At 40.9% G+C, this 23,900-nt stretch overlaps 1 protein-coding gene across 1 annotated transcript in view; it reads right to left on the bottom strand.

Moving 5' to 3' along the window:
• The window catches only part of fchsd2 (FCH and double SH3 domains 2), a 178,859-nt gene extending 155,402 nt beyond the window's left edge, over positions 1–23,457 (bottom strand). Inside the window, exons 1-3 of the mRNA XM_078221460.1 lie at positions 23,285–23,457; positions 22,277–22,374; positions 1,201–1,246 (exon numbers count right to left, since the gene is read on the bottom strand). Of these exons, the coding sequence (XP_078077586.1) occupies positions 1,201–1,246; positions 22,277–22,374; positions 23,285–23,305 (165 nt within the window). The 5' untranslated portion in view covers positions 23,306–23,457. The remainder of the gene's footprint in view (positions 1–1,200; positions 1,247–22,276; positions 22,375–23,284) is intronic.
• Between the last annotated feature and the right edge of the window lie 443 nt (positions 23,458–23,900).

Genomic DNA, 23,900 nt, shown 5'->3' with positions numbered 1-23,900 from the left:
ATTCAGTTAGAATTTCAGTTTAGGGTACTGAACACCATCCAGTCATCTTGCTGTGAAATATCTCTGAATCCCTACAACTTGATCACCTCTAAGTAATTAAATTACTCTCTCGATTTTTCAAATGCAGTTTCTTTATATCTCTTGCTGGTTACTGCTGCATAGCTTTGATTTTTCCAACTTCATTCTTCAACTGACTCATTGGAAATTCCCACATTTTCTCCATCCTCCAAAAAGTTCCACTTTTCCTTTGTACCAAATAATTATTTCCATCTCATTTCACCTACTTTCCTATGAAGCTGGCATCCGATCAAGATTTGGGCCTTAAAAATTTGCTGAGTCAGCAAAATGGCACCAAAGCCCTGATTCCAGAAGTCCCACCCCCTGGTTTTCACTGGGAGTGTGTACGTATATGTCGGGTGCGTCTTGGCATGGAGAGCATGTGGGAGCTGATGGGCTGGAAGGGCTAGAGGGTTTTTTTCGCTTTACTATTTTTATTGCAACCAGAATGAAGTCCAGGGCACTGTGGTGAACCTTCTCAGTAGCCCGCCTCAGTACTCAGCAGCTCCGTGACTGCCTCCGCACCGTTTCCAGGGCAGCAGAGCCGACACTAGATAGCACGCACTCCCCACAATGGAACGAAAATCTGGTCATTTGCAGAAGTTTCTCCCAAGTCAAGTTTAGGGAGTCAGGAATTTTCCTGGCTGTGCACCCAGCTTGGGAGTGAAAATTCGGCCCTTGGAATTCTGTCCCCATACCAGAGAGGCTTTTCTAGTACCTCTTACAAACACTTGTAAAGAATTCATGAAAAAGCTTACAACCTCTACTCTTGCCTTTGTTCTAATCTCTTGTTTATTTTGACTACTCTATTAAAACTGTTATGGTTCCTCTGAACTTTCCTCAAGTGCCAACACTACTCCCCCTATCTCGGCACCTTAATGAAATCAAAACTCATCACTTAGTCACATACTTTAAAATCAATTTCTTCTTGGGATTTCAAAACTCAAATGCTTTTCTTCCTCCTACGTATTGCAGGCTTTTATATTAGTTTGAATTCAATTCATCACCACTTACTGATTTACTTTGTCCTGTTTTACTCAAAGGTCCTTGACAATGGGCATTAGTTTGTGAATTTAAAACATGGTTTCTGCTATAATACAATATTTGAGCTGTATAAAAGAAAGGAATTCACTCACACCTTACCTGAGCATAGTCCTTCTCAATTGCAATTCTCTTCTGACTAAAAGTCCTAGAAGACAAGGAACAAAGTGAAGTCAATTGTGAAAAGAACTAAAATATAAGCAATTTATTTAATTACATACAAAGATGTAAAGAATAACTATGTGGATCATTAACTATATATCACTGCCATTTCATTTTAACATGGTATTTCCAAGTTGTGTATGTTCCGTTATAAAACTACAGATATTAAAACATCATTTGAAAAGTCAACTTTATAATGGGGTCAATATTGAAAATAAGACACATATGGCAAGCAGGATGTCTCCAAGACTAAAGAATACAACATTAGAAGTCACTGAATGCAATGGGTTTTTCGGGAACTGGGAGTGGTGCTGAAATCTGCAGGTGAAATCTTCATTCTTGTCTTTATTACCTCCAAAGCATTCCAACAAAACTGGTTGGCATCTTGCATTCCACCTTCCATAAATTTGAGATCATCCTAAACTCTGTTGCCCATGTCCTTAAGTTTCAATCATCTGTCACCTCTGTTCCCGCTGACTTACGTTGGCTTTGTGAAGCAACATCTTGAATTTAACGTTCTCACCCTTGTTTTCAAATCCCTCCATGGCCTTGCCTCTCCCTATATCTGTAATCTCCTCCAGCCACATAACCCTCCTAGATATTTGCACTCTCGCCAGATTTTGACCTCTTGGGAATCCCAATTTTAATTGCTCCATCATTGGTGGCCATGTCTTCAGCTGCCTGGACCCTCAACTCTGCAACTCCCACCTAAAACCTCTCCAATTCTCTATCTTGCTTTCTTCCTTTAAGGTGCTTAGAACCTTTTTCTTTGGCCAAGTTTTTGTCTATCAGGGCAAATAAAGCCTAATGTGGCTTCGGGTCTCATTTTGCTTCATAATGCTGCTGTGAAGTCCTATACAAATATACATTTTTGCAATTGCATTACAAACAGAAAAATGTGTGGATCAATCACCACCTGGAAAGAGGGAAAGAGAAAAAGACAATTTATGATATTTCACCAGTGTACTTTTGATTAGAACTTTCCTATTAAAGTCAGTTATAAAATTGTTTTGGTGACAACCTAACATCACTATGACATAAATGCCAATACACAGTATGAAGAGATGGAGAAGGAATTGGGAGGGCAGAAATGAGAAAATAATGAATGCAGATAAAAGTACAATTAACTTATCCAAGCATTTGTAACAGGTTTTTATGAACTTATCATTCCTATAAGAATACTTGAGTATCATGTGGGAGAAAGTTATGTTTATTACGGAGTAATCCAACTTGGTATATCTCATAGCTGGAATGTTACACCAATTAACTCATGCTTTGCATACAGTGGTTTGAAGTATGTAAATGATTCATTACAGGTAGTGTGACTGTAGTTTTGTTTTCTCCAAATGTAAACAGCTTTGTTTCATTTCGTGAAAATAAAAGTTGCTCTATCCTTTAACTGTATCTAATAAGCACAGTCTTAAACAACCTTGGGTCTTCAATGATATTAATAAAATAGTATGATTTATCATTCAAGCTGAGTCTTTGCTTCTGAGCCCAGTATGCCCTTAAAGCACAAAATCTGTGTTGAATAGACATTTGTTTTTTTAAAATTACAGAACAATGGTTGGGAACCCACCCCCCCCGCCCCGCCCCCAGCCCCCCCCCCCCCCCCCCCCCCCCCCCCTGCCCCCAGCCCCCCCCGCCCAACGCATGGTGGGCTTTCCAGCAATGGATCTCGCCAGCATTAAGGGCTGGGGCTTTCCAGCAATGGATCTCGCCAGCAATAAGGGCTGGAAAATCCTAGCCAACATATTTAACATAAAGCAACACAGTTAAACCAATTTTTAATAATTGGTTTTGAAAAACTGAGCATCAGTCCCACAACAATTCAAATTTACAAATATTGATTTATTTAGTCAATTGCTGCAGAGGAATAAAAATTAAAGGAAAAGCTATGCCATTCTCACCAGTTACTCATATCAGAAGACTGACTGTCTTTACTCAAATAACACTTCTTGCATATGAACAGAGCATAACAAAGATAACAATTTGACCAGTAAAATCCTGCCAGTGACAGATCATAGGACAAATCCTAAAGTGCAGCAAAGTACCACACATAGAGCTAGAAGGTGAATTAGGCTGGGTGGCTTCTCGTCAGTTCTTGCAGTGATGATATGCAGTGCTGTACAAATTACTACGATTTGATGCAGTACCATGGTAACCATCTCAGAATTTCAGCATTCCCTTCAGTAAAGATCTCCAAGTAGATTTCATCCCTCAATACATTCATTCTGATCCTTTGCCAATATATCTCTTTCGCTCCTAAAGGAGTTGTCTACTCATCAGGGTACAGTTCCATGGATGTCAGCAACCTCTAGTATGCCTTTCAGGTCACATTCATGTGCTCAGATGTTCATTCCCGATGTCCTCACCTGACATTCAAATGCATGTATTTGGGGTTAGGGACATGAGACTAGAATCACGAATAGAAACTTCATCAATTTTCCCCTCCTTAGTCAAAGGCTGCTTAGCAGAATTGTAGGGCTTAATGCCAACACATCCGAGTTGACTCTGCAGACCATATAGATTAAATCAGAAACCAAAGTAATTTAGTTATTCACTGAATTAATGTGGTGAGCCAAAGGATGGCATGTAAATAGCATTCTATTGTTCTAAATTTAGGTTAGATAACATAACTAGCATCACATATTTAAGACTTCAGTGTCCAATACTCCTGCAATATTGTGATATTATAACCCAATTCCATAAAAACTGGCAAGAGAAAATGAATGCCAAAAATAAACCGCACTGTATAATCATTCATTACATAAAATATTTTGGTACTCGGCACAATATTTCAGTGATGCCACTATACAGAATTACAGAGCAAGGAATTGCAAGGCATTATTTCTCCTTCATGTGCAGTAAAATGAAATTAAATAGCTAAATTTAAAAGTTCAGTTCCCATACTTGCTGTGGTTGGTCATTGAGGCTTTCCCCCTTACCTTGCCACACAGGTGATGCAGAGAGGTACTCCTCAAGCTGCACAAACAACTGTCTCTCCCTGATGGAAATATACCTATGGTCCTTTGTGAACCACAGCTAATTGCCTCCCTAAATCTTATCCATCATTTCTGTTCTTTCTGAAATTAATTTTCAGGATATAGGATGTGCCTGACAAGGCCAGCAGTGCTTGTCCACCCTAGTTACCCTGAGATGTTGGTGGTGAATCTTCTTATTGTACTGTTGCAGCTGCTATGAAGGTGCTCCGACAATACTGTGATCGGAAACGCCAAGATTTGACAATGAAGGAAAAAAAATCCCAAGATTAGTTATCGAAACTGGGTGGCAAAAAAAAAAAGGTTTCTAAACAATAATATATTTCATTTATATAGCACTTTCAATGTAATGAAACATCCCAACGCACATCATTGGAGCATTATAAAATAAAGATATACACTGAGCCACAAAGAGATATTAGATCAGATGACCAAACCAAAGAGGTAGATTTTAAGAAGTGTCTTAAAGGAAGAAAGTGAGAGAGATGTAGGGAGGGGAGTCCACAGCTTGGACCTAGGCAACTGAAGGCATGGTCAAGGGTGGAGCAATTAAAATAGGGAATGCACAAGAGGCCAGAATTAGAAGTCTCTGGAGAACGTTATGGGGTTTGAGGAGCACACAGAGATAGGGAGGGACTTGACCATGAAGAGATTTGAAAACAAGTTTAAGAATTTTAAAATCAAGACACTGCTGGACTGGAAGCCAATATAGGCCATTGAGCACAGGGCTAATAAGGGAATTAAACTTGCTGGGAGTTATGACATGTGCAGCAGTGTCTTGGACGACCTAAAGTGTAGAGAATGTAGAATGTTCAAGACCAGCCAGGAGTGCATTGGCGCAGCCGAGTTTAGGGATAACAAAGGGACACATCATCGTTCTGGAAGGGTTGTGTGGCTGGAAGAGATTACAGAGAGAGGGAGGGGCAAGGCCATGGAGGAATTTGAAAATAAGGATGAGAATGTTAAATTCAAGATGTTGTTTAACCAGGAGGCAATGTAGGTCAGCGAGAACAGAAGTGACAGATGATCGGAACTTCATGTGAGAAAGGACATGGGCAACAGAATTTAGGACGATCTCAAATTTATGGAGGGTAGAATGTAAGACACCAGCCAGTTTTTTTTGTTGGAATACTCTGGAGGTTGCAGATGAGCTGAGGCAGGGAAGAAGTCAACTGATGCAACGGAAATGGAAATGGGAGTCATAGTGATGGCACAAATAGGAGATTGGAAGCTTTTTCAGGATCACCATGGTCACGAACAAACTTGACTTGATTGTAGGCTGTTGCCAAGGAGAGAGATGGAGTCAATAGTTAAGAAACAATGTTTGGCATGAGGAATCAAAACAATGGCTTCAGTCATCTCAATATTCAATTGGAGGAAAATCTCCTCGTCCAATGCTGGATGTCAAATTAGCAATCTTCTAACTTAGCAACACTGAAAGAGTTGAGAAAGGTGGTGGTGAGGTAGCCTTGGGTGGCATCAGTACACAAGACGACAGACAAGTTAGGGGAACCATCAAAGTGACAAAGGAGGAGGACTGTAAGAAATTAAGTACAGCCAGTCAAAAAAACCATAGATTCATAAAATGAGAGAATTTGCAAATTAATACACTGAGGGCCAAGGAGCCAGATAGGGCAAGAGAGGGCTAGAGTGGCAGATAAACATAGTAAAGAATAGGATATGTACTGCAGAGTTGAGGATGGAACCACTTTGTATTATATGTCGCACAAGTGGTGGAAAACTGGTAAAATTTGGACTTCTTACCCAAGGGTGATGGGAGCTGACAAATGCAGGCAGTGTTGTAGAAATAGTAGTTTTGCTGATGTTAGGTTTAGTTGCTGTTAATATTAAGGCACATGGCATCAAAGCGAATACGGCAGCATAGTTAGGAATTGATTAAAGGATAGAGAACAGCATTATGGTTAATGTAAGATTTTCCATGATTGGAGCAATGTAAATAGTGGTGTCTTTCAGGGCCCAGCTCTGGACCCCAAATATGTATCATATACATATTTATTATACAAATATCACATTTTTAAGGTGACAACTAGTAGGAAATGTAGTTAATTTTGAGTGGATGTAAACAACATCAGACTAATACACAGGACAATGGATTGTACACACAGATGATAGATAAAATTTAGCACAGAGAAATGTTAGCTTATACACTCCACAAGGAAGAACAAAGGAGATGTAGAGAGTAAATCAAAAGCTGTTAAAAGCAAAGAGCAGATATGCTTGAAGGTGCAGTTACATAAATGCCAAAGTGCATAAATGCATAAGTTAAGAAAGTTTTTTTTAAAAAACGAAAAACATTGGGATCAAAGTTTCATAAATGATAGGACACAAGAGCATCAAAGCAAAAAAAACTAATGCCAAAACAATTTAAATGATTGCTTCGACCAACATAAAAGTGTATCCATTTTTGAATGCCTTTCAACAATAAATGGCTTTACTTATGAATAGGGATTAGTAAAACTGGGGCATATTTCATTGGAGCAGAGCAATAAAACAAAATACACAGCAGGTCCAACAAGGGTAAAGATGGGGAGATCAGGAGAAGTGGCGGGCTATAGCAACAGCAAGGACAAGGGCAGCTGGAATTTAAACAGGGCTGGGAGGAAGCATGTCTTTCCACTTGCACAGGCATCCCAAACTCCTCCTGAGTGATAATAATCTGCAAATCACCAGGACCCTGGATTCCGGTTGTCAAAGACCATCGGAAGACATGAAAAAGGTCAGAGATTGGGCAGATGCAGTTCAACATAGATTGTGACGCAAGAATAAAGTAAGGAAATAAAGACCAGAAAATGCAAGACACTAAGTGGGTCAGAGAAATCTTATTGCACGAATATACAGATTCCTTAAAAAATGGAGCACAAGTACACAGGACCATAAAAATAGGTAAATGAGTCCTTGGTGTGTTTTACCATTTTTAAACTTAAGTGAAATCAGGAACAAAACAGAAAATGCTGGAAAATTCTCAGCAAGTCTGAAAGCACCTGTGGAGAGCACACAGAGCTAATGTTTCAAGTCTAGAAGAGCTTTGACAAAGAAGTGGAGCTGATTGTATGATGTGAACGACCAAGTTGTGTGTAATTGTCTGACAAACCCATGGTTGTAAAGTGCATCATACTGAGCTTTCAATTATCTTTGTAAATCGAGGCATAGGTTTTGTTAAACTTACATCAAACAGTTCAACTCCATTGTGTTTATGGTTCCCAATTCTGGATAACTGAAGGATATGGGGGGATAATAAAGAGGGGAGAACAGGGGCCTGGAAACAGGAGAAGCACAGTAAGAAGTCTCACAACACCAGGTTAAAGTCCAACAGGTTTATTTGGCACTAGCTTTCGGAGTCTCAGGCTCCTTCATCAGGTGAGTGAGGACATGTATTCAAAGTGAACACAAGTCCTCACTCACCTGATGAAGGAGCCTGAGACTACGAAAGCTAGTGCCAAATAAACCTGTTGGACTTTAACCTGGTGTTGTGAGACTTTTCCAACGCCGGCATCTCCACATCAACAGGAGAAGCACCAGGGTCAATGATTTCTTCCCTGGCCCTGCCCACGATAGGGATAACATTTTACAACTAGCAAGATATAGAACGCAAAGAAACATTCTTCCTTGATAGTAACATTGCATGGAACCACTCCACAAAACACAAGGACCTCCCAGTCAGCGACATCACAGCAGTGGCCAAGAGGAGAAGATTGAATTGGAGGGTTCCACTTAGCTAACAACATTTTGTATAAAAAGTTACTGAATAATAAAAAAATGGTAATGTCTATTTTAATAACTGGAGGGATAAAGAAAGAAAATTACTATTTTTTTTAAAAACAAAAGGTACTCCTCCATAGAATTTATTTGCTTATGATTATCAGCCAGTTTCAACTGGTATGCATCTGCTGTCTGATACATTGATTTACCATGCAATTACTTTTTATTGTCCAACCCTTCTTTAAAAAATGGCCTGCAATATTAACATGCTGCTGTTGAATGGGTTGCATTAAATTCAATATGTTCCCTTAAATTGTTTATAGTTATAGAAAACATCCATATAACCATAAACTTCAACAAGCACTTGAAATATTTAGTGGAACATTTGCTCTCCTTACTGGTATGGAGTCAGTGTGTTCAGTATGGTTACAAGCAAGTATTGAATGTTTTACACAAGTATCACTTCACACACCAGACTTCTAGGTTGAGTACACACCACAGATCTTTGTGGAAGAGTAATTTTCATTCAGGTACAAACTGAATTTTCAGACCTCATCTTGTGCATTTCTGAAACCATTTGAAACTGATAACCACAGAAAAACTGATGCCCTGTAAGATTTATTTCAGTTGATACAATTTTGATTACTGCTCTGTTCTGTAGATATAAAACACCTCAAGTTAACATCCTTTAAAATAAAGGCATTCCTTTTTAAATGTTTGTGAGGGGTTGTCAGGGGGCTGGAATGATGGGGGGGGGGGGGGAAGAGGAGGCAACAGGTTCCATTCTAAATTTGCCAGTGAGAAACACTTCAAGGACAGGGTGCAAAACATAAGTACATTCAATTCATCAAGTCTAACCCACAAAAAGCCGTGCAACTGCAAAAACTTATGAACTCTCCCATACTCTAGGTTAAAAACTAAAGTTATGAAATTTCTCCACCACGATAATCAAGTATACCAAGATGTCAATGTGATGTCACGATCAACAATGATAATTACGCGGTTCTACTCAGATGGAAACAGTGCTCAGCACAGTATATATGGCTATATTATTTTTTTCACAGATATCCAGCTTCTTTTTAATTGGAGATAAATTGGCTGAGTGTGGCAAAAATCAGTGATAGTTAACTTCCCACTGCTGACTTTTAACCTTTTCTGTTCTTGTAATGTCAGTACCCAGACATATTTGGACATTAATCTTTGGCTACTTGTTGAGAAAGTTTTGGTAGATTGGCAACTGCTTGCAAATCCTTGGCTTCTGCCCGCAAGAAGAAACAAGGTTATCAAGATCAGGAAAAAAAACCCAAAGTGTTTTAAAAAGACACAAAAATTTATCTCAAAAGAACTCCTACTCAAACATTACAGCAAACTGATCACATCATGGTCATAACATGTCAAGCTATGATGTTTACACATTAGGAATTTTCTGGGTTGCATGCCAAAAATTCCTGAGTCGTTTTAAATATTTGAATTGCTTTCAATAATTTGTGTACCACTAAATGCAGCATCAAAAGAGATGTTATTATGTACAGTAACACCCAAGCAATTCTTCTGCATCGCAGGGCTCAAAATAATTATCTGCATTGATCCAGAACAGACAAAAAACAAGCCAAGTCCAATGCAGTTTTATAAAGGAAGCTTATGTAGGGATGAGGAAACAAGGTTCAGATGGCTCGACTGAGGGTTACAAGTTAGCAAGGAACGAGCTGAAAAAGGGGCTGAGGAGAGCTAGGAGGGGACATGAGAAGTCCTTGGCGGGTCGGATCAAGGAAAACCCCAAGGCTTTTTACTCTTATGTGAGGAATAAAAGAATGACCAGGGTGAGGTTAGGGCCGGTCAAGGACAGTGGTGGGAACTTGTGTATGGAATCAGTAGAGATAGGCGAGGTGATGAATGAATACTTTTCTTCAGTGTTCACCAAGGAGAGGGGCCATGTTTTTCAGGAAGAGAAGGTGTTACAGGCTAATAGGCTGGAGGAAATAGATGTTCGGAGGGAGGATGTATTGGCAGTTTTGAATAAACTGAAGGTCGATAAGTCCCCTGGGCCTGATGAAATGTATCCTAGGATTCTTTGGGAGGCGAGGGATGAGATTGCAGAGCCTTTGGCTTTGATCTTTGGGTCCTCGCTGTCCACGGGGATGGTGCCAGAGGACTGGAGAGTGGCAAATGTTGTTCCTCTGTTTAAGAAAGGGAATAGAAATGACCCTGGTAATTATAGACCGGTTAGTCTGACTTCGGTGGTTGGTAAATTGATGGAAAAGGTCCTTAGGGATGGGATTTACGACCATTTAGAAAGATGCGGATTAATCCGGGATAGTCAGCACGGATTTGTGAAGGGCAAATCGTGCCTCACAAATTTGATAGAATTTTTTGAGGAGGTAACTAGGTGTGTTGATGAAGGTAGGGCGGTTGATGTCATATACATGGATTTTAGTAAGGCGTTTGATAAGGTCCCCCATGGTCGGCTTATGATGAAAGTAAGGAGGTGTGGGATAGAGGGAAAGTTGGCCGATTGGATAGGTAACTGGCTGTCTGATCGAAGACAGAGGGTGGTGGTGGATGGAAAATTTTCGGACTGGAGGCAGGTTGCTAGCGGAGTGCCGCAGGGATCGGTGCTTGGTCCTCTGCTCTTTGTGATTTTTATTAATGACTTAGAGGAGGGGGCTGAAGGGTGGATCAGTAAATTTGCTGATGACACCAAGATTGGTGGAGTAGTGGATGAGGAGGAGGGGTGTTGTAGGCTGCAAAGAGACATAGATAGGATGCAAAGCTGGGCTGAAAAATGGCAAATGGAGTTTAACCCTGATAAATGTGAGGTGATTCATTTTGGTAGGACTAATTTAAATGTGGATTACAGGGTCAAAGGTAGGGTTCTGAAGACTGTGGAGGAACAGAGAGATCTTGGGGTCCATATCCACAGATCTCTAAAGGTTGCCACTCAAGTGGATAGAGCTGTGAAGAAGGCATATAGTGTGTTAGCTTTTATTAACAGGGGGTTGGAGTTTAAGAGCCGTGGGGTTATGCTGCAACTGTACAGGACCTTGGTGAGACCGCATTTGGAATATTGCGTGCAGTTCTGGTCACCTCACTATAAGAAGGATGTGGAAGGGCTGGAAAGAGTGCAGAGGAGATTTACCAGGATGCTGCCTGGTTTGGAGTGTCGGTCTTATGAGGAAAGGTTGAGGGAGCTGGGGCTGTTCTCTCTGGAGCGGAGGAGATTGAGGGGAGACTTAATAGAGGTTTATAAAATGATGAAGGGGATAGATCGAGTGAACGTTCAAAGACTATTTCCTCGGGTGGATGGAGCTATTACGAGGGGGCATAACTATAGGGTTCATGGTGGGAGATATAGGAAGGATATCAGAGGTAGGTTCTTCACGCAGAGAGTGGTTGGGGTGTGGAATGGACTGCCTGCAGTGATAGTGGAGTCAGACACTTTAGGAACATTTAAGCGGTTATTGGATAGGCACATGGAGCACACCAGGATGGTAGGGAGTGGGATAGCTTGATCTTGGTTTCAGATGAAGGTCAGCACAACATCGTGGGCCGAAGGGCCTGTTCTGTGCTGTACTGTTCTATGTTCTATAATACTGTTTTCTGGAACAAAATTATTGTGTTAAATAATGCAGAACCAGCATTCAACAAAAATAAACACAATTACAACTGCAGCCATGGGCTAAAATGGTACACTCAATTAAACCAGCGGGAAACGAAACCAAGATGGACAAGGACAGCTGATACATGGGAACACCACCACCTGCAAGTTCCTCTCCAAGCCACATGCCATCCTGACTTAGAAATATATCACCTTTCATTCACTATTGTTGCATCAAAATCCTGGAACTCCCTTCCCACAGCACTGTGGATGTACCTCCACCACTTGGACTGCAAAAGTTTAAGGCGGCAGCTCGCTACCACCTTCCAAAGGGTAATTAGGGTTGAGCAACAAACGTCAGCCAAGCCAATGACGCCCACATCCAGTGAAAGAATTAAAAAAAACATTTCCTAGTTACTCAAGTTGACATCATGCCATTGCCTTTATTGAGTGACATCACCAGGCAAAACCCACACTAAATGCACCACAATAATTTTAGACACCAAACATAATGCACTACACAAATTGCAAGGCAATATCTAATGACAGGCTGCACAATATCACAGAAAGTTGAGAGAGAAGTACGATGGAAGGGAAATCCTGCCTGCGCAATCCCTTACACCTGGCAGGCACCCAACTGCACAATACTGGCAAATCATTGAGTTGAGGCAAGGCATTTTTCCACAGTTTTAACACCTGTATCAACTTCCCAACAGCACTGGTTAAGACCAAGACTTGCTTACATATGGTCAATTATTGGATAAACTGGGGGAAATAATGTCATTTGCAACAAATCTTTAACTATCCTTCTCAATACAACTCCCAAAGTTACTTTTTCTTCAACCCACCATTCTGAAAGTGCATTTACAAATTGTTCAGGAAAAGGGCCAAGGGAATCGCTGATGCATGGAATGTACAGAAATACAATAAAAAGTGTGATCAGCAGGCAGGGAAAGACATCCTGAGGAGGAAAAAAGTTAGAGGCAAATCAGAACAGTAAAAAGAATATAACAACGGTAAGAGAGCCGTCAGAGAAGGAATAATGACCATAACACCTGAAAATCATCTCAATAAACCATTTTAGATCATTATTTTCTCCAAGTAGTCACAGTGGAAGACACAAGAAGCATGCCCTCGCCCAGAGAAAACTCTGGTAAGAAACATCAATGCAAATGAGGTGAAAATCTTAAAAAGCTTTAAATCCAATAAATCACCTAGAATTGAGAGCATTCATCCCAGAGCTTCAAGTGAGGATTATTTTGAGGCACTGATGTTCGTTGTAAAGGGGTGGTTGGATGCTGGGAGGGCATCAGAAGATTGGAAACACAATGTAGTAACCATAATCAAAAATTCTAGCAGCAGATACTGCAGCTACAGACCAATTAGTCTTACTTAAATTCAACTCTAAATAATGGAATGGATTGCCAACAATAAAGTTGATTATCTGAACATAATAACCTAAACAGCAGTCATTATGGATTCTGAAATGAGTGGGCCTGTCTAGTTATCCTTCTTTGAGGAAATAAGAACTCAAGTTGCCCACGTCAAATCTCGGCAAGATTAAGATTAGCTGATTTAGAGGGAAGGCCAGGAAAGAATTCATCAGGGCCCAGAGATAAACAAGTATCTCTTCATTAGCATAAACATCATCCTAATCAAATCAAAATTCTGCATGCGTCATACCTTTTGTAGGAGCTACGTGCAAGGCAACTGTCTGAATTCATTCCAGAACGTATTACACCAATTGATCATTTACAGGTATATAGCACTGTCAAACTAGTATCACTTTTTGGATTTCTGTCAATACACATTCACTCAATAATCACCCCAATAATAAAATACAGATGATCACTGATAACAAACCTATAACTGTCAAAGTGCACTATAATTATAAAACAGCTCAATTTAAGGCACCATTCTTCCACCATTCTCCTAGCCTTGGTATATTTTGGCATTTGCCATGCCAAACCACAGACCATTTCGGAGTCTTCAGGTTCCTGATTAAATTGTAATATAATACTGTGCTGGGTTCCAGGGCAGCATGCAAAATAAACAGGGGTGGTTGGCTTTGAGGATCCCATCTATTTATTTTCCTTGTCCCTATTGGTGAAGCAACCAAACTTCATTTGGTTCTTCCAGACAGCCCATCGAGGCCTGACCACCAGCTCTGGAGCTCTGAAACAGGGTCATCCAGATTCGAAATGTTAGTTCCACCCTTCCTCCACAGATGCTGTCAGACCTGCTGAGATTTTCCAGCATTTTCTGTTTTCATTTCAGATTCCAGCATCCACAGTAATTTGCATTTATCTCAAGTGTTTAACTCACTGCCACTTCTCTTCAGGAATGCCTTCCCTGAAGTAGTACTGTTTTTCTCTCTGACAGGATTTCCGTTTGTCTCTTTCACCCTGCCCACCCTCTTTGCTTTCCATTTCCCGCCTGGTGTTCGACAAGTTACCAAAACTTGCTTTCACAGCTATGTTTCCTTCCTCAGCGACTGTCTCCATCTCTAACTTACCCCACATGGATTCCAACTGAAGTTCCACCCTTTACATTTCGAATCCACCCAGGATTACAGTTATCTCCAGGGCATACAATGTTCCTCCTTGGACTGCTATTTTTGCTGCATCCTAAGATCCACACTCAGTGCATACGTCGCCATATGCACACACTCGGTATCTCTCTTCAGCAGCACCGACCCACCCTATCTCAAAACTGTCCTTATCCCCAGTTTCATTGCGACGCCTTAAGAATTTTTTAATTTTCCTTTCAGGTGTCAAGGAACACAAGCGCCAACAACTCACTGATACCAATGCCCATTCTGGACATCCCTCGCCTTCCTGTCCCTTGAACCCCATCCCTCCTAACCCCAGCCCTTGCTGTGTATTCACAATGCCCTCTGACCTTCCCCTCTCTGAGGCTAAACGTGCTGTACTCAGCTTCATACCCTTATGCCCCCACCTAAACAAATGTTTGGCTTGCCATGATATTGAACTCTCCCTTGTCCTCATGCTTCACTCTACAAGCCTCCGCATTCAAAGGATCATCCTTTGCCATTTGTGCCAACTCCAGGATGATGTCACCACCAAACATATCTTCCCTTCACTCCCCATCAGCAATCCTAAGGGACCGTTCCCTCCAGGATATCCTGGGCCACTCCATCACACCCAACACCTCACCTCCTGCCCACAGCACCTTGCCATGCAATCGCAGAAGATGCAACACCTGCCCATTACCTCCTTCCTGCTCACCATCCAAGGACCTAAACACTTTGTTCTGCTGTGTACACATCCTGATCACTTAATATCTGCTATCAGCACCCTTCTTAGCTATGATCACCATCATTTACATTCTCTTTTTGTCAATTCCCTCCGCCCCATCCAAACAATATAAATCTCCATCCTATTTTCTATTGTCTTTGGCTCGGACGAAGGGCCATCCAGACACGAATAGTTGGTTCTAATTCTCTCTCCACAGATGCTGTCAGATCTGTTGAGATTTTCCAGCATTTTCTGGTTTTGCATCAGAACCGTCTGCTCTCGAGCTCCAAATTTTGCTTTAGAATTAATCATATTAACTTTGATGGTTTCAATCTCAGAGCCCAGAGAAACAGGCTTTCAATTCCGAGCACTTACTTAAAGCAGCACATTCTCAACATTTCCTCATTCTTAAATACAGCAGGATAGTCAGCCTCACTGAGATGGCAGCATCCTGCAAACATCTTGCCTCAATCACTAGATCAAAAGCATAGCTGTGCACTGACAACTCAGTGATGCTCAGTTTCATAATCAACTTCTCTGATAATGAAGTATTCCATGCCAGCCAGAACAGAATTTGGATAAGATCCAGGCATGTGCTGACAAGTGGCAGGAAACATTTAGGCCAGGCAAGTAGTGGGTAATAATGTTCTTGAACAAGAGAAAGCCAAGCTGTCACGTCCTCATTTTTAATGTTATATATACACACACACACATAGAACAAATTCCATGCAAATCAATGTCATAAGCATCACAAGACAAAATATACAAGTTATGCGGATGCTGAAAATCTGAAAAGTAATCAGAAAATGTGAGGAATATGCAGGAGGTCAAGCAGCATCCATAGGGAGAGAGAAACAGTTACTGGTTCAGGTTGGTGATCTTTTGTAAGAACACAAATCCAAAATATACCTCCTTGCCTAGGACATGACTGATTGAGTGAATCGTCAGACTATATATAAAGGACGCCTCTTTAATTTTAAAAAATTCAAGTATCTTGTACTGCTGCTTTTATGTGAAGTTGCTTTCAAAAATTAACTTTCTTCATTGGTGCAGTAACACTCTACAATCAACTTTCATACAAAATTCCACAAAGCATGATGAATTCCTGAGCTTAGCTGTGCTTAATGGGCACTTTTGAAGAGGAAGGAAGGAAAACACTTACTGGGTTCATGTTCATGATTTCTCATAAACTGAATTGTCTAAATCGGGCACAGATAATGGGGAACACAATAGACACACATTTTCCATTGGATAAGAAAAAAAGCCCAGGTTCTGAAAATCTTTTTCCTGATTTGAAAAATCCAGAATATTTAGATAATACCAAATAAATGGTGGATTTTATTAATACAGAAAATGTCTCTCATAGAAATTACAACACAAACTGGCCATTCAGCCCAACCAGTCCATGCAGTGTCTACCCTCTGCATGCGCAAATATTTCTAATTGCATTTCTCCAACCAACTTCCTTATCCTTTCACTCACCTATTCAATCCAATGTTGAGTGCTAATCTATTTTATGCCTCAACCATTAATTCTGAAGTGAATTCCATAGCCTCACAACTATGAAGAGATCTCCACAGCCTTCTGCTCTAAATCTCTTTACATTTAATTTTGTATCTTTAGCCCTTGTTCTTGACCCCTCAGTTACTGAAAATGGTCTGCTTCGACAACAAAAATAGAAAACGTTGGAAAATCTCAGCAGGTCTGACAGCATCTGTGGAGAGAGAATACAGCCAATGTATCGAGTCTGGATGACCCTTTGTTTCAGATTCCAGCATCTGCAGTATTTTGCTTTTATCTATGGTCTGCTTCTATCTCCCTTCTTTCATTATTTTAACAATTATATTACCTGATAATTTGAACAATTTTGAAATGGTGAATCTGTATTGCATCCTTTCTAATATCTTTCAGTATTGTGAAATGCAATACTGCACACAGTACTCTGACCGAGTTGTTAAAGTTCTTTTTAAACTCATCACTATCTCTTAGCATTTATATTATTTACCGGAAGGTTTTTAAAAATGTAACAGTATTCTTGGTTTCAGCAGCCTAACAATCTGAAGTTCTGCCTTTAATGTTCCGTGAACATTTATGTCCTTCTGCTCTTCTATGATACTGAAGCTACTTCCATTCAGACAGTAATTACTCCCATTAATCATTTTATTAAAATGCATCACTTTCCATATACTGGCACTGAATTCTAAGTAACACTTTTAAGCCCAAGAACATTGTTTGCAGTTCTTTTCTGTCTTCCAAAGAATTAAACCTACCTCTAATTTTGCAAATCAGCAAATGTTGATACAAATCCCCCTAGGTGTATATAGTGCCCGGTGTAAGTGTGCAGATTTTCCACCAGCCAGTCCTATGGAGGCTGCAAGGGCATGAAAAGCTTTGAAAGCTTTGCACCCAAGCTGTGGACCTCCAGTGGCATTTCGGGTTCAGGGGAGACCCGTGTCTGGAATTGTCCCAGGGGCAATTGTGCGACAACTGGGTTTTGAGGGGGATGTTTCCAGTACTTTATTGCTTTTGCCTGGCTTCTGAGGGGGCACAGGAACATATGATCTCGTGATCCAGAGGCAAGAGCCAAAATGGATGCCTGTGACCTGAGGCAACACGAAAATAGGCTCCACATGATAAGATTTTGCGCGTGAAGGCTTTGGCATGGTTGAATAAAGGTGAACACATGAGTTGGACCTCAGAGCAGAAAGAAGGAAATGCAAGGTTACTGCCAATGTTACAATCATTTTTAAAGGAACCGATTGATCCGAACCTGCACAGAGGGTTCAGCTAAAGGCGATCCTGATGGATCCATGCCATCAAGACTATCATGAGCAACGCTGAAGAGGTTCTAGGGTAAGTAAATCATTTTGGTAAAGACAATGCCCGTTGGACTACAGTTGGTTAGGAGCTATTGTTGGATGAGAATGGTGGATAAATCCTTGAAGAAAAAGGATTCTACTCTACGGAATTCTACCCGAGAAGGTCAGAGTTGGGACTTTATGGCTGAAATCACTACAGTGAATCCATGATGCCGAACTTTGTTATATGTATTTGTGTACTTTACAGTTGATATTGTATGCAATTTGCCTGTTAATTCATGTTTAAATTATGTTGATTTGGTTTGATTAAAGTAAAAGTTATAAAAATGATATCTTGTACACGGATTTTCTCATTAGAATCATTGGGTAAATTTGGTTCCTGTGGGGATTGTAACAATGCAAACAGTGAACATATTTAACTGTTTCTCAGGCTGTTCTTAAGGGTCCCTAAAGCAGTACAGCCCCGAACAGGCACTGGGCTGTGTCGACTAAGGGAATGTCACAGTAACTTCATTAGTGTTACTGTAAGCCTTGTGACTAATAAATAAACTTTACTTTTTTTACTTTACAGTAATCCAATAACATGTAGCAGATAAAGTGGTTCCACAAATACCACACTCAATAGATATAGCTACAAGAATGTTTTCCAGGTAACAATAAATACAGATGGAATTTAATTCTACTCTTATCCGACCCTTCCAGCTCCAATCAAAAAGTTTATCCCCTGTAAAGTGGAAAGAGGAGGTGCTGAAATTATCACATAATGGCGAGTGTGTACTAAAGTACAAAAGTCATTATGTTGTAACTTTAACACTATCGCAAAGACAGGTATATTGTACCCCAGGTTACTGTGGGAGGCGAGGGAGGAGATTGCGGAGCCTTTGGCGATGATCTTTGCATCGTCGATGGAGACGGGAGAGGTTCCGGAGGATTGGAGGATTGCAGATGTGGTCCCTATATTCAAGAAAGGGAACAGGGACAGCCCGGGAAATTACCGACCGGTGAGTCTAACCTCAGTGGTTGGTAAGTTGATGGAGAGGATCCTGAGAGACAGGATTTATGATCATCTAGAGAAGTTTAGTATGATCAAAAGTAGTCAGCACGGCTTTGTCAAGGGCAGGTCGTGCCTTACGAGCCTGGTTGAGTTCTTTGAAAATGTGACCAAACACATTGACGAAGGAAGAGCGGTGGATGTGGTCTATATGGACTTCAGCAAGGCGTTCGATAAGGTCCCCCATGCAAGACTTCTTGAGAAAGTGAGAGGGCATGGGATCCAAGGGGCTGTTGCCTTGTGGATCCAGAACTGGCTTGCCTGCAGAAGGCAGAGAATGGCTGTGGAGGGGTCTTTCTCTGCATGGAGGTCAGTGACCAGTGGAGTGCCCCAGGGATCTGTTCTGGGACCCTTGCTGTTTGTCATTTTCATAAATGACCTGGATGAGGAAGTGGAGGGATGGGTTGGTAAGTTTGCTGACGACACCAAGGTAGGTGGTGTTGTGGATAGTTTGGAGGGATGTCAGAAGTTGCAGCGAGACATAGATAGAATGCAAGACTGGGCGGAGAAGTGGCAGATGGACTTCAACCCGGATAAGTGTGTGGTGATCCATTTTGGCAGATCCAATGGGATGAAGCAGCAGTATAATATGAAGGGTACCATTCTTAGCAGTGTAGAGGATCAGAAGGACCTTGGGGTCCGGGTCCATAGGACTCTTAAATCGGCCTCGCAAGTGGAGGATGCGGTCAAGAAGGCGTACGGCGTACTGGCCTTCATTAATCGAGGGATTGAGTTTAGGAGTCGGGAGATAATGCTGCAGCTTTATAGGACCCTGGTTAGACCCCACTTGGAGTACTGCGCGCAGTTCTGGTCACCTCATTACAGGAAAGATGTTGAAGCCATTGAAAGGGTGCAGAGGAGATTTACAAGGATGTTGCCTGGATTGGGGGGCATGCCTTATGAGGATAGGTTGAGGGAGCTTGGTCTCTTCTCCCTGGAGAGACGAAGGACGAGAGGTGACCTGATAGAGGTTTACAAGATGTTGAGAGGTCTGGATAGGGTAGACTCCCAGAGGCTATTTCCAAGGGCTGAAATGGTTGCTACGAGAGGACACAGGTTTAAGGTGCTGGGGGGTAGGTACAGAGGAGATGTCAGGGGTAAGTTTTTCACTCAGAGGGTGGTGGGTGAGTGGAATCGGCTGACGTCGGTGGTGGTGGAGGCAAACTCGTTGGGGTCTTTTAAGAGACTTCTGGATGAGTACATGGGATTTAATGGGATTGAGGGCTATAGATAGGCCTAGAGGTGGGGATGTGATCGGCGCAACTTGTGGGCCGAAGGGCCTGTTTGTGCTGTGGCTTTCTATGTTCTATGTTCTATAAGATCAAAAAATGAGGTGTGCCAGATTCTATGTCAGCATGGGAAAAGAAATGGGATGCCATTGTGAATATCAGAAATACTCTTGGAGAATGAACCAATAATACTTTACAGTGAGGCTCAAATTGATTAAATATTCTCTCTCATCATATTTCAAAAAAAGGTTTTACCATGGACACAGATTCCTACTACTATTTTATGATGTTTATGAGGCAACTATTTTGAAAACAATACTTTATCTAAAAAAACCATGTAGTCCCAATGACACCAGACATAGATACGTGTTTCGTTTTGAAAAATACAATTTCACATTGTTGCTAAATTAACAGAAAATAACCCAAACCAAAATAAGTACTAAGTCCACCATCTAATTATATTTCTACCACATTACAACTGTGACTAAAATTCAAAAGTAATTAATCCTGAGAACATAAAAGCCATGATAAGGGCAACACGATGGCACAGTGGTTAGCACTGCTGCCTTACAGCGCCAGGGACCCTGGTTCAATTCCCAGCCTGGGTCACTGTCAGTGCGGAGTCTGCACGTTCTCTCGTGTTAGCGTGGGTTTCCTCCGGGTGCTCCGGTTTCCTCCCACAGTCCAAAAGACGTGCTGGTTAGCTGCATTGACCATGCTAAATTCTCCTTCATTGTACCCGAACAGACGCTGGAGTGTGGCGACTAGGAGATTTTCACCGTAACTTCATTGCAGTATTAATGTAAGTCTACTTGTGACACTAATAAATAAACTTATATGAATGTAAGTTCTTTCTTATTAAAAGGGATCGATCTGTATGTCATTTGCATCAAACTAAAATTTATATCTGAAATATATCAACATTGGTTCTTCCAATTTTTCTTTTCTTAGTTTTAATAAATTTGTTGCCAACATATGATGAATGCATTAGAACATAAACTATTACGGCAAGGAGAAATCTTCAGATTGCTCATAAATGCGATGGTATTCAATAGTATTTTTTGACAACAAAAAACCACCTGATGCTTTTCACAGCCTTACTCTAACTGATCTTAAACATCACACAAGAAAGTTTTTCTCCAAGTCAAAGTGTACAGAAAGCTGCAATGAAACATACCTTGATAAGCATCTCATTCCACTTCAAAAATATAAAGATGGTCTTACTCAAACTGAGATAGGAGGTACTATATTTTTATTAAAAAGTTACTGAATATGCTGAAAGGAATATCATACTCTTTGCATTTGCAAACAGTGAGAATTCCAGTCTCAAGTTTCTGCTATAACTTAAACATGGTCTACTGCTTCGTAACTTTCTAACCCACTTCCAGCTACCTTTTAATTCTCTTGAAATGAAAAATTGTTCATTTCTACAATGTTGAATGCGTCATTTGCAGGTCACACAATTGACCATAAATAGAATCCCAAATGCAAAGCAATGATAGAAGAGCAGTGCCAAACTGACACAGCTTTTCAAGTTATTTGCTGCATGTTTACATTTGAAAATGACAATGGCAAGTGCAGGTGTTTTTCTGGTAATCTACTATATAGTCTAAACTGCATTGTGATCTAAAGCAGACATTTTATTTACAAATAAGAGCTGTCAGATAACCCAATAAGAGGTGTCTCTACAGTCAGATGCAGAATTACAATTTAAAGTAAAGATACCAACAAAAGAATTATTATTTCAAGATACATTGAAGTTTTAAATAAATAGCTTTTCTTTATTTACAGCAAATATACCATAAGTACTATACAACAAGGAAAGTGAAATCATTTTGATTCTGCCACCCACATTCAGGGCAAAACTAGAATTGCAATGTTTGTTTTCCTGCTCATGCTTACACAGTGCCTATATTAGTATCAATCATAGATTAGCAAAAGGAAACTTTAAATGCAGTTCGATTATTTTTTTCTTGGTCTCAAACGTAAAGCGATTGTCTATAAAATAGCCAAAAGTCATCTCACAAGATAAATATGAAAATATAAATAGGAACCTTACTGAAAAGTATATGGAACTCTCAACACCTGTGAATATCCTCACACATTTAATGCAATTGAACACAAGTGCACTCTTTCCAATAAGGGAGAAGTGAATATATGCAACACAAACAGATTTCAAACATGTTTAATTGTGTAATGAGGATAACATACTTGAGGAATTTTTAGTTTGGCACATCTATGACAGTCACAGTTTGGCCAACAAAGAGGAAATCATTTAATACTCTCACAATTTGGGATATTTTTGTACTGTCCCAGTTAGAAAATAAATGTTGGAAACCTTACCTCAAATCTTCCAGTAAATCACATTCCCCCTGATGCTTCGCCTGAAGTTTAGTCATTTGCTCAGCATGGATGTTTTTTAGTTCTTGAGTAACTTTTACCTTTGATAAAGAAGAAACACATTGTTGGTTCAAAAGGTAGCAAAGCCATACAAATAAAATTATGTACACCCAAACCCACCAGCTTAATTTAAAGAACGCGTGAAATAAGCACACAAAACGTCGACATTTAGTACAATTTTATGCTAATTTACGAATTAGATTTCCCTAGAAGCAGAGCACAAATGTTTCGAGACCTAGCATAAAATGCCACAAACTAAGGTAAATAGTGAGAAACATTTCATGTGGAAATTTCAAAGCAGCAATGGCCATTTAAAGCCTATTCAAATCAATTCCACCATCGTGACATTTCCGCCAAAAAAGTCATTGATTGAAAAAAAAATGATAAATTTACGCCAAGTGTGCACTTCCCATAAAGCGCCTTTCCTCGAAATGTCCACTCTGATTTCAAGCGTTTTAAGAGGACCAAAATTGTGCACATTCTGCTCTGTACTCGGACGCTTCCGTGAAGAAGCGCAATAGCAAAAAAAAACGCAAGTTTGCAACCAAAAAAAATAATCCAGTCACCCTGCAGAGAGAAAGAAAAAACAATAACACCCCCCCCCCTCCTTTCACATGTAAATATCTCTACAATCAGTGGGGTTTGAGACCTCAACCACACTCTTGCATTCTGGCACAAACACCTAAAATCACGCTCACAAGAAAAAAAGGATCTATATATATATTTTTTTTAAAAATGCCTCACCCACAGTAACCCGAAAGATAAGCATATGGGCACTTTATTTAATTCAAAACATCAATCCGGTGGGTGCTTTTTAAATCTGAACACTAGGGACATTGTATCCCCCCCCCCTCTCTCCTCAGCAGCCACCCACCTTCTCGAATACGACATTTCTTCACACACACACAACACAGTCAGTGAATAAAGATGTCTGTTTTCGGGGAAGCTCACCTTTCTCGGAGGAGGCTGCATGTCGATGAAATGACGGGAATCATAAATCCGACGTTGGGAAGATGGAAAGAAAGGGAGGGGGGGGAAAGAAAAAGCCGAAAGGAGATAAGAGAGCCGCCGCCGCTGAAGGAATGAGATGGTGGTGGGGTTAGGAAAATAGAAAAGGGATGAAAAGGAAGGAAATTGCGGTAGGAGGTGGTGGAGGGGAGGGAAGGGAAGGGGGGGGGGGGTGCTGGTTTCTGAAAGGGAGGAAAGAGAGAGAGAGGGGAGGGGGGAATAGGAAAAATAAAGATAAAAGACACTTAAGCGTGGGTTTGACTGAGAGTCACTCCGGCACCGCCATGATATCCCCCCCTCATCTCCTCCTCCACCTCCTCTCACACCAACACTCTCACTCAATGAGAGGAAAAACACCAGAGAAGGGGGGGGGGGGAATGGAGAGAAGAGGCTCTCCAACACTTAACTCCCGAGGATCCGCCGCTCAATAGCGACTTACAGCGGTTGCGCTCGGAATCAGACAGGGCAGGAGCGGGAAAGGGGGCGGGCAGGGGAGGGGAGGTGGAACTGCCTTCGTGTCAGCGCCGTTCGGGCAAGCGCTAGGCCTCGGCCGTCGCTA

This window comes from Mustelus asterias, chromosome 10 (genome assembly GCF_964213995.1).
Source record: "Mustelus asterias chromosome 10, sMusAst1.hap1.1, whole genome shotgun sequence".
NCBI lineage: Eukaryota > Metazoa > Chordata > Chondrichthyes > Carcharhiniformes > Triakidae > Mustelus > Mustelus asterias.
Note: the sequence above shows the minus strand (reverse complement) of the source record. Positions and strands in the feature narration are given on the sequence as shown.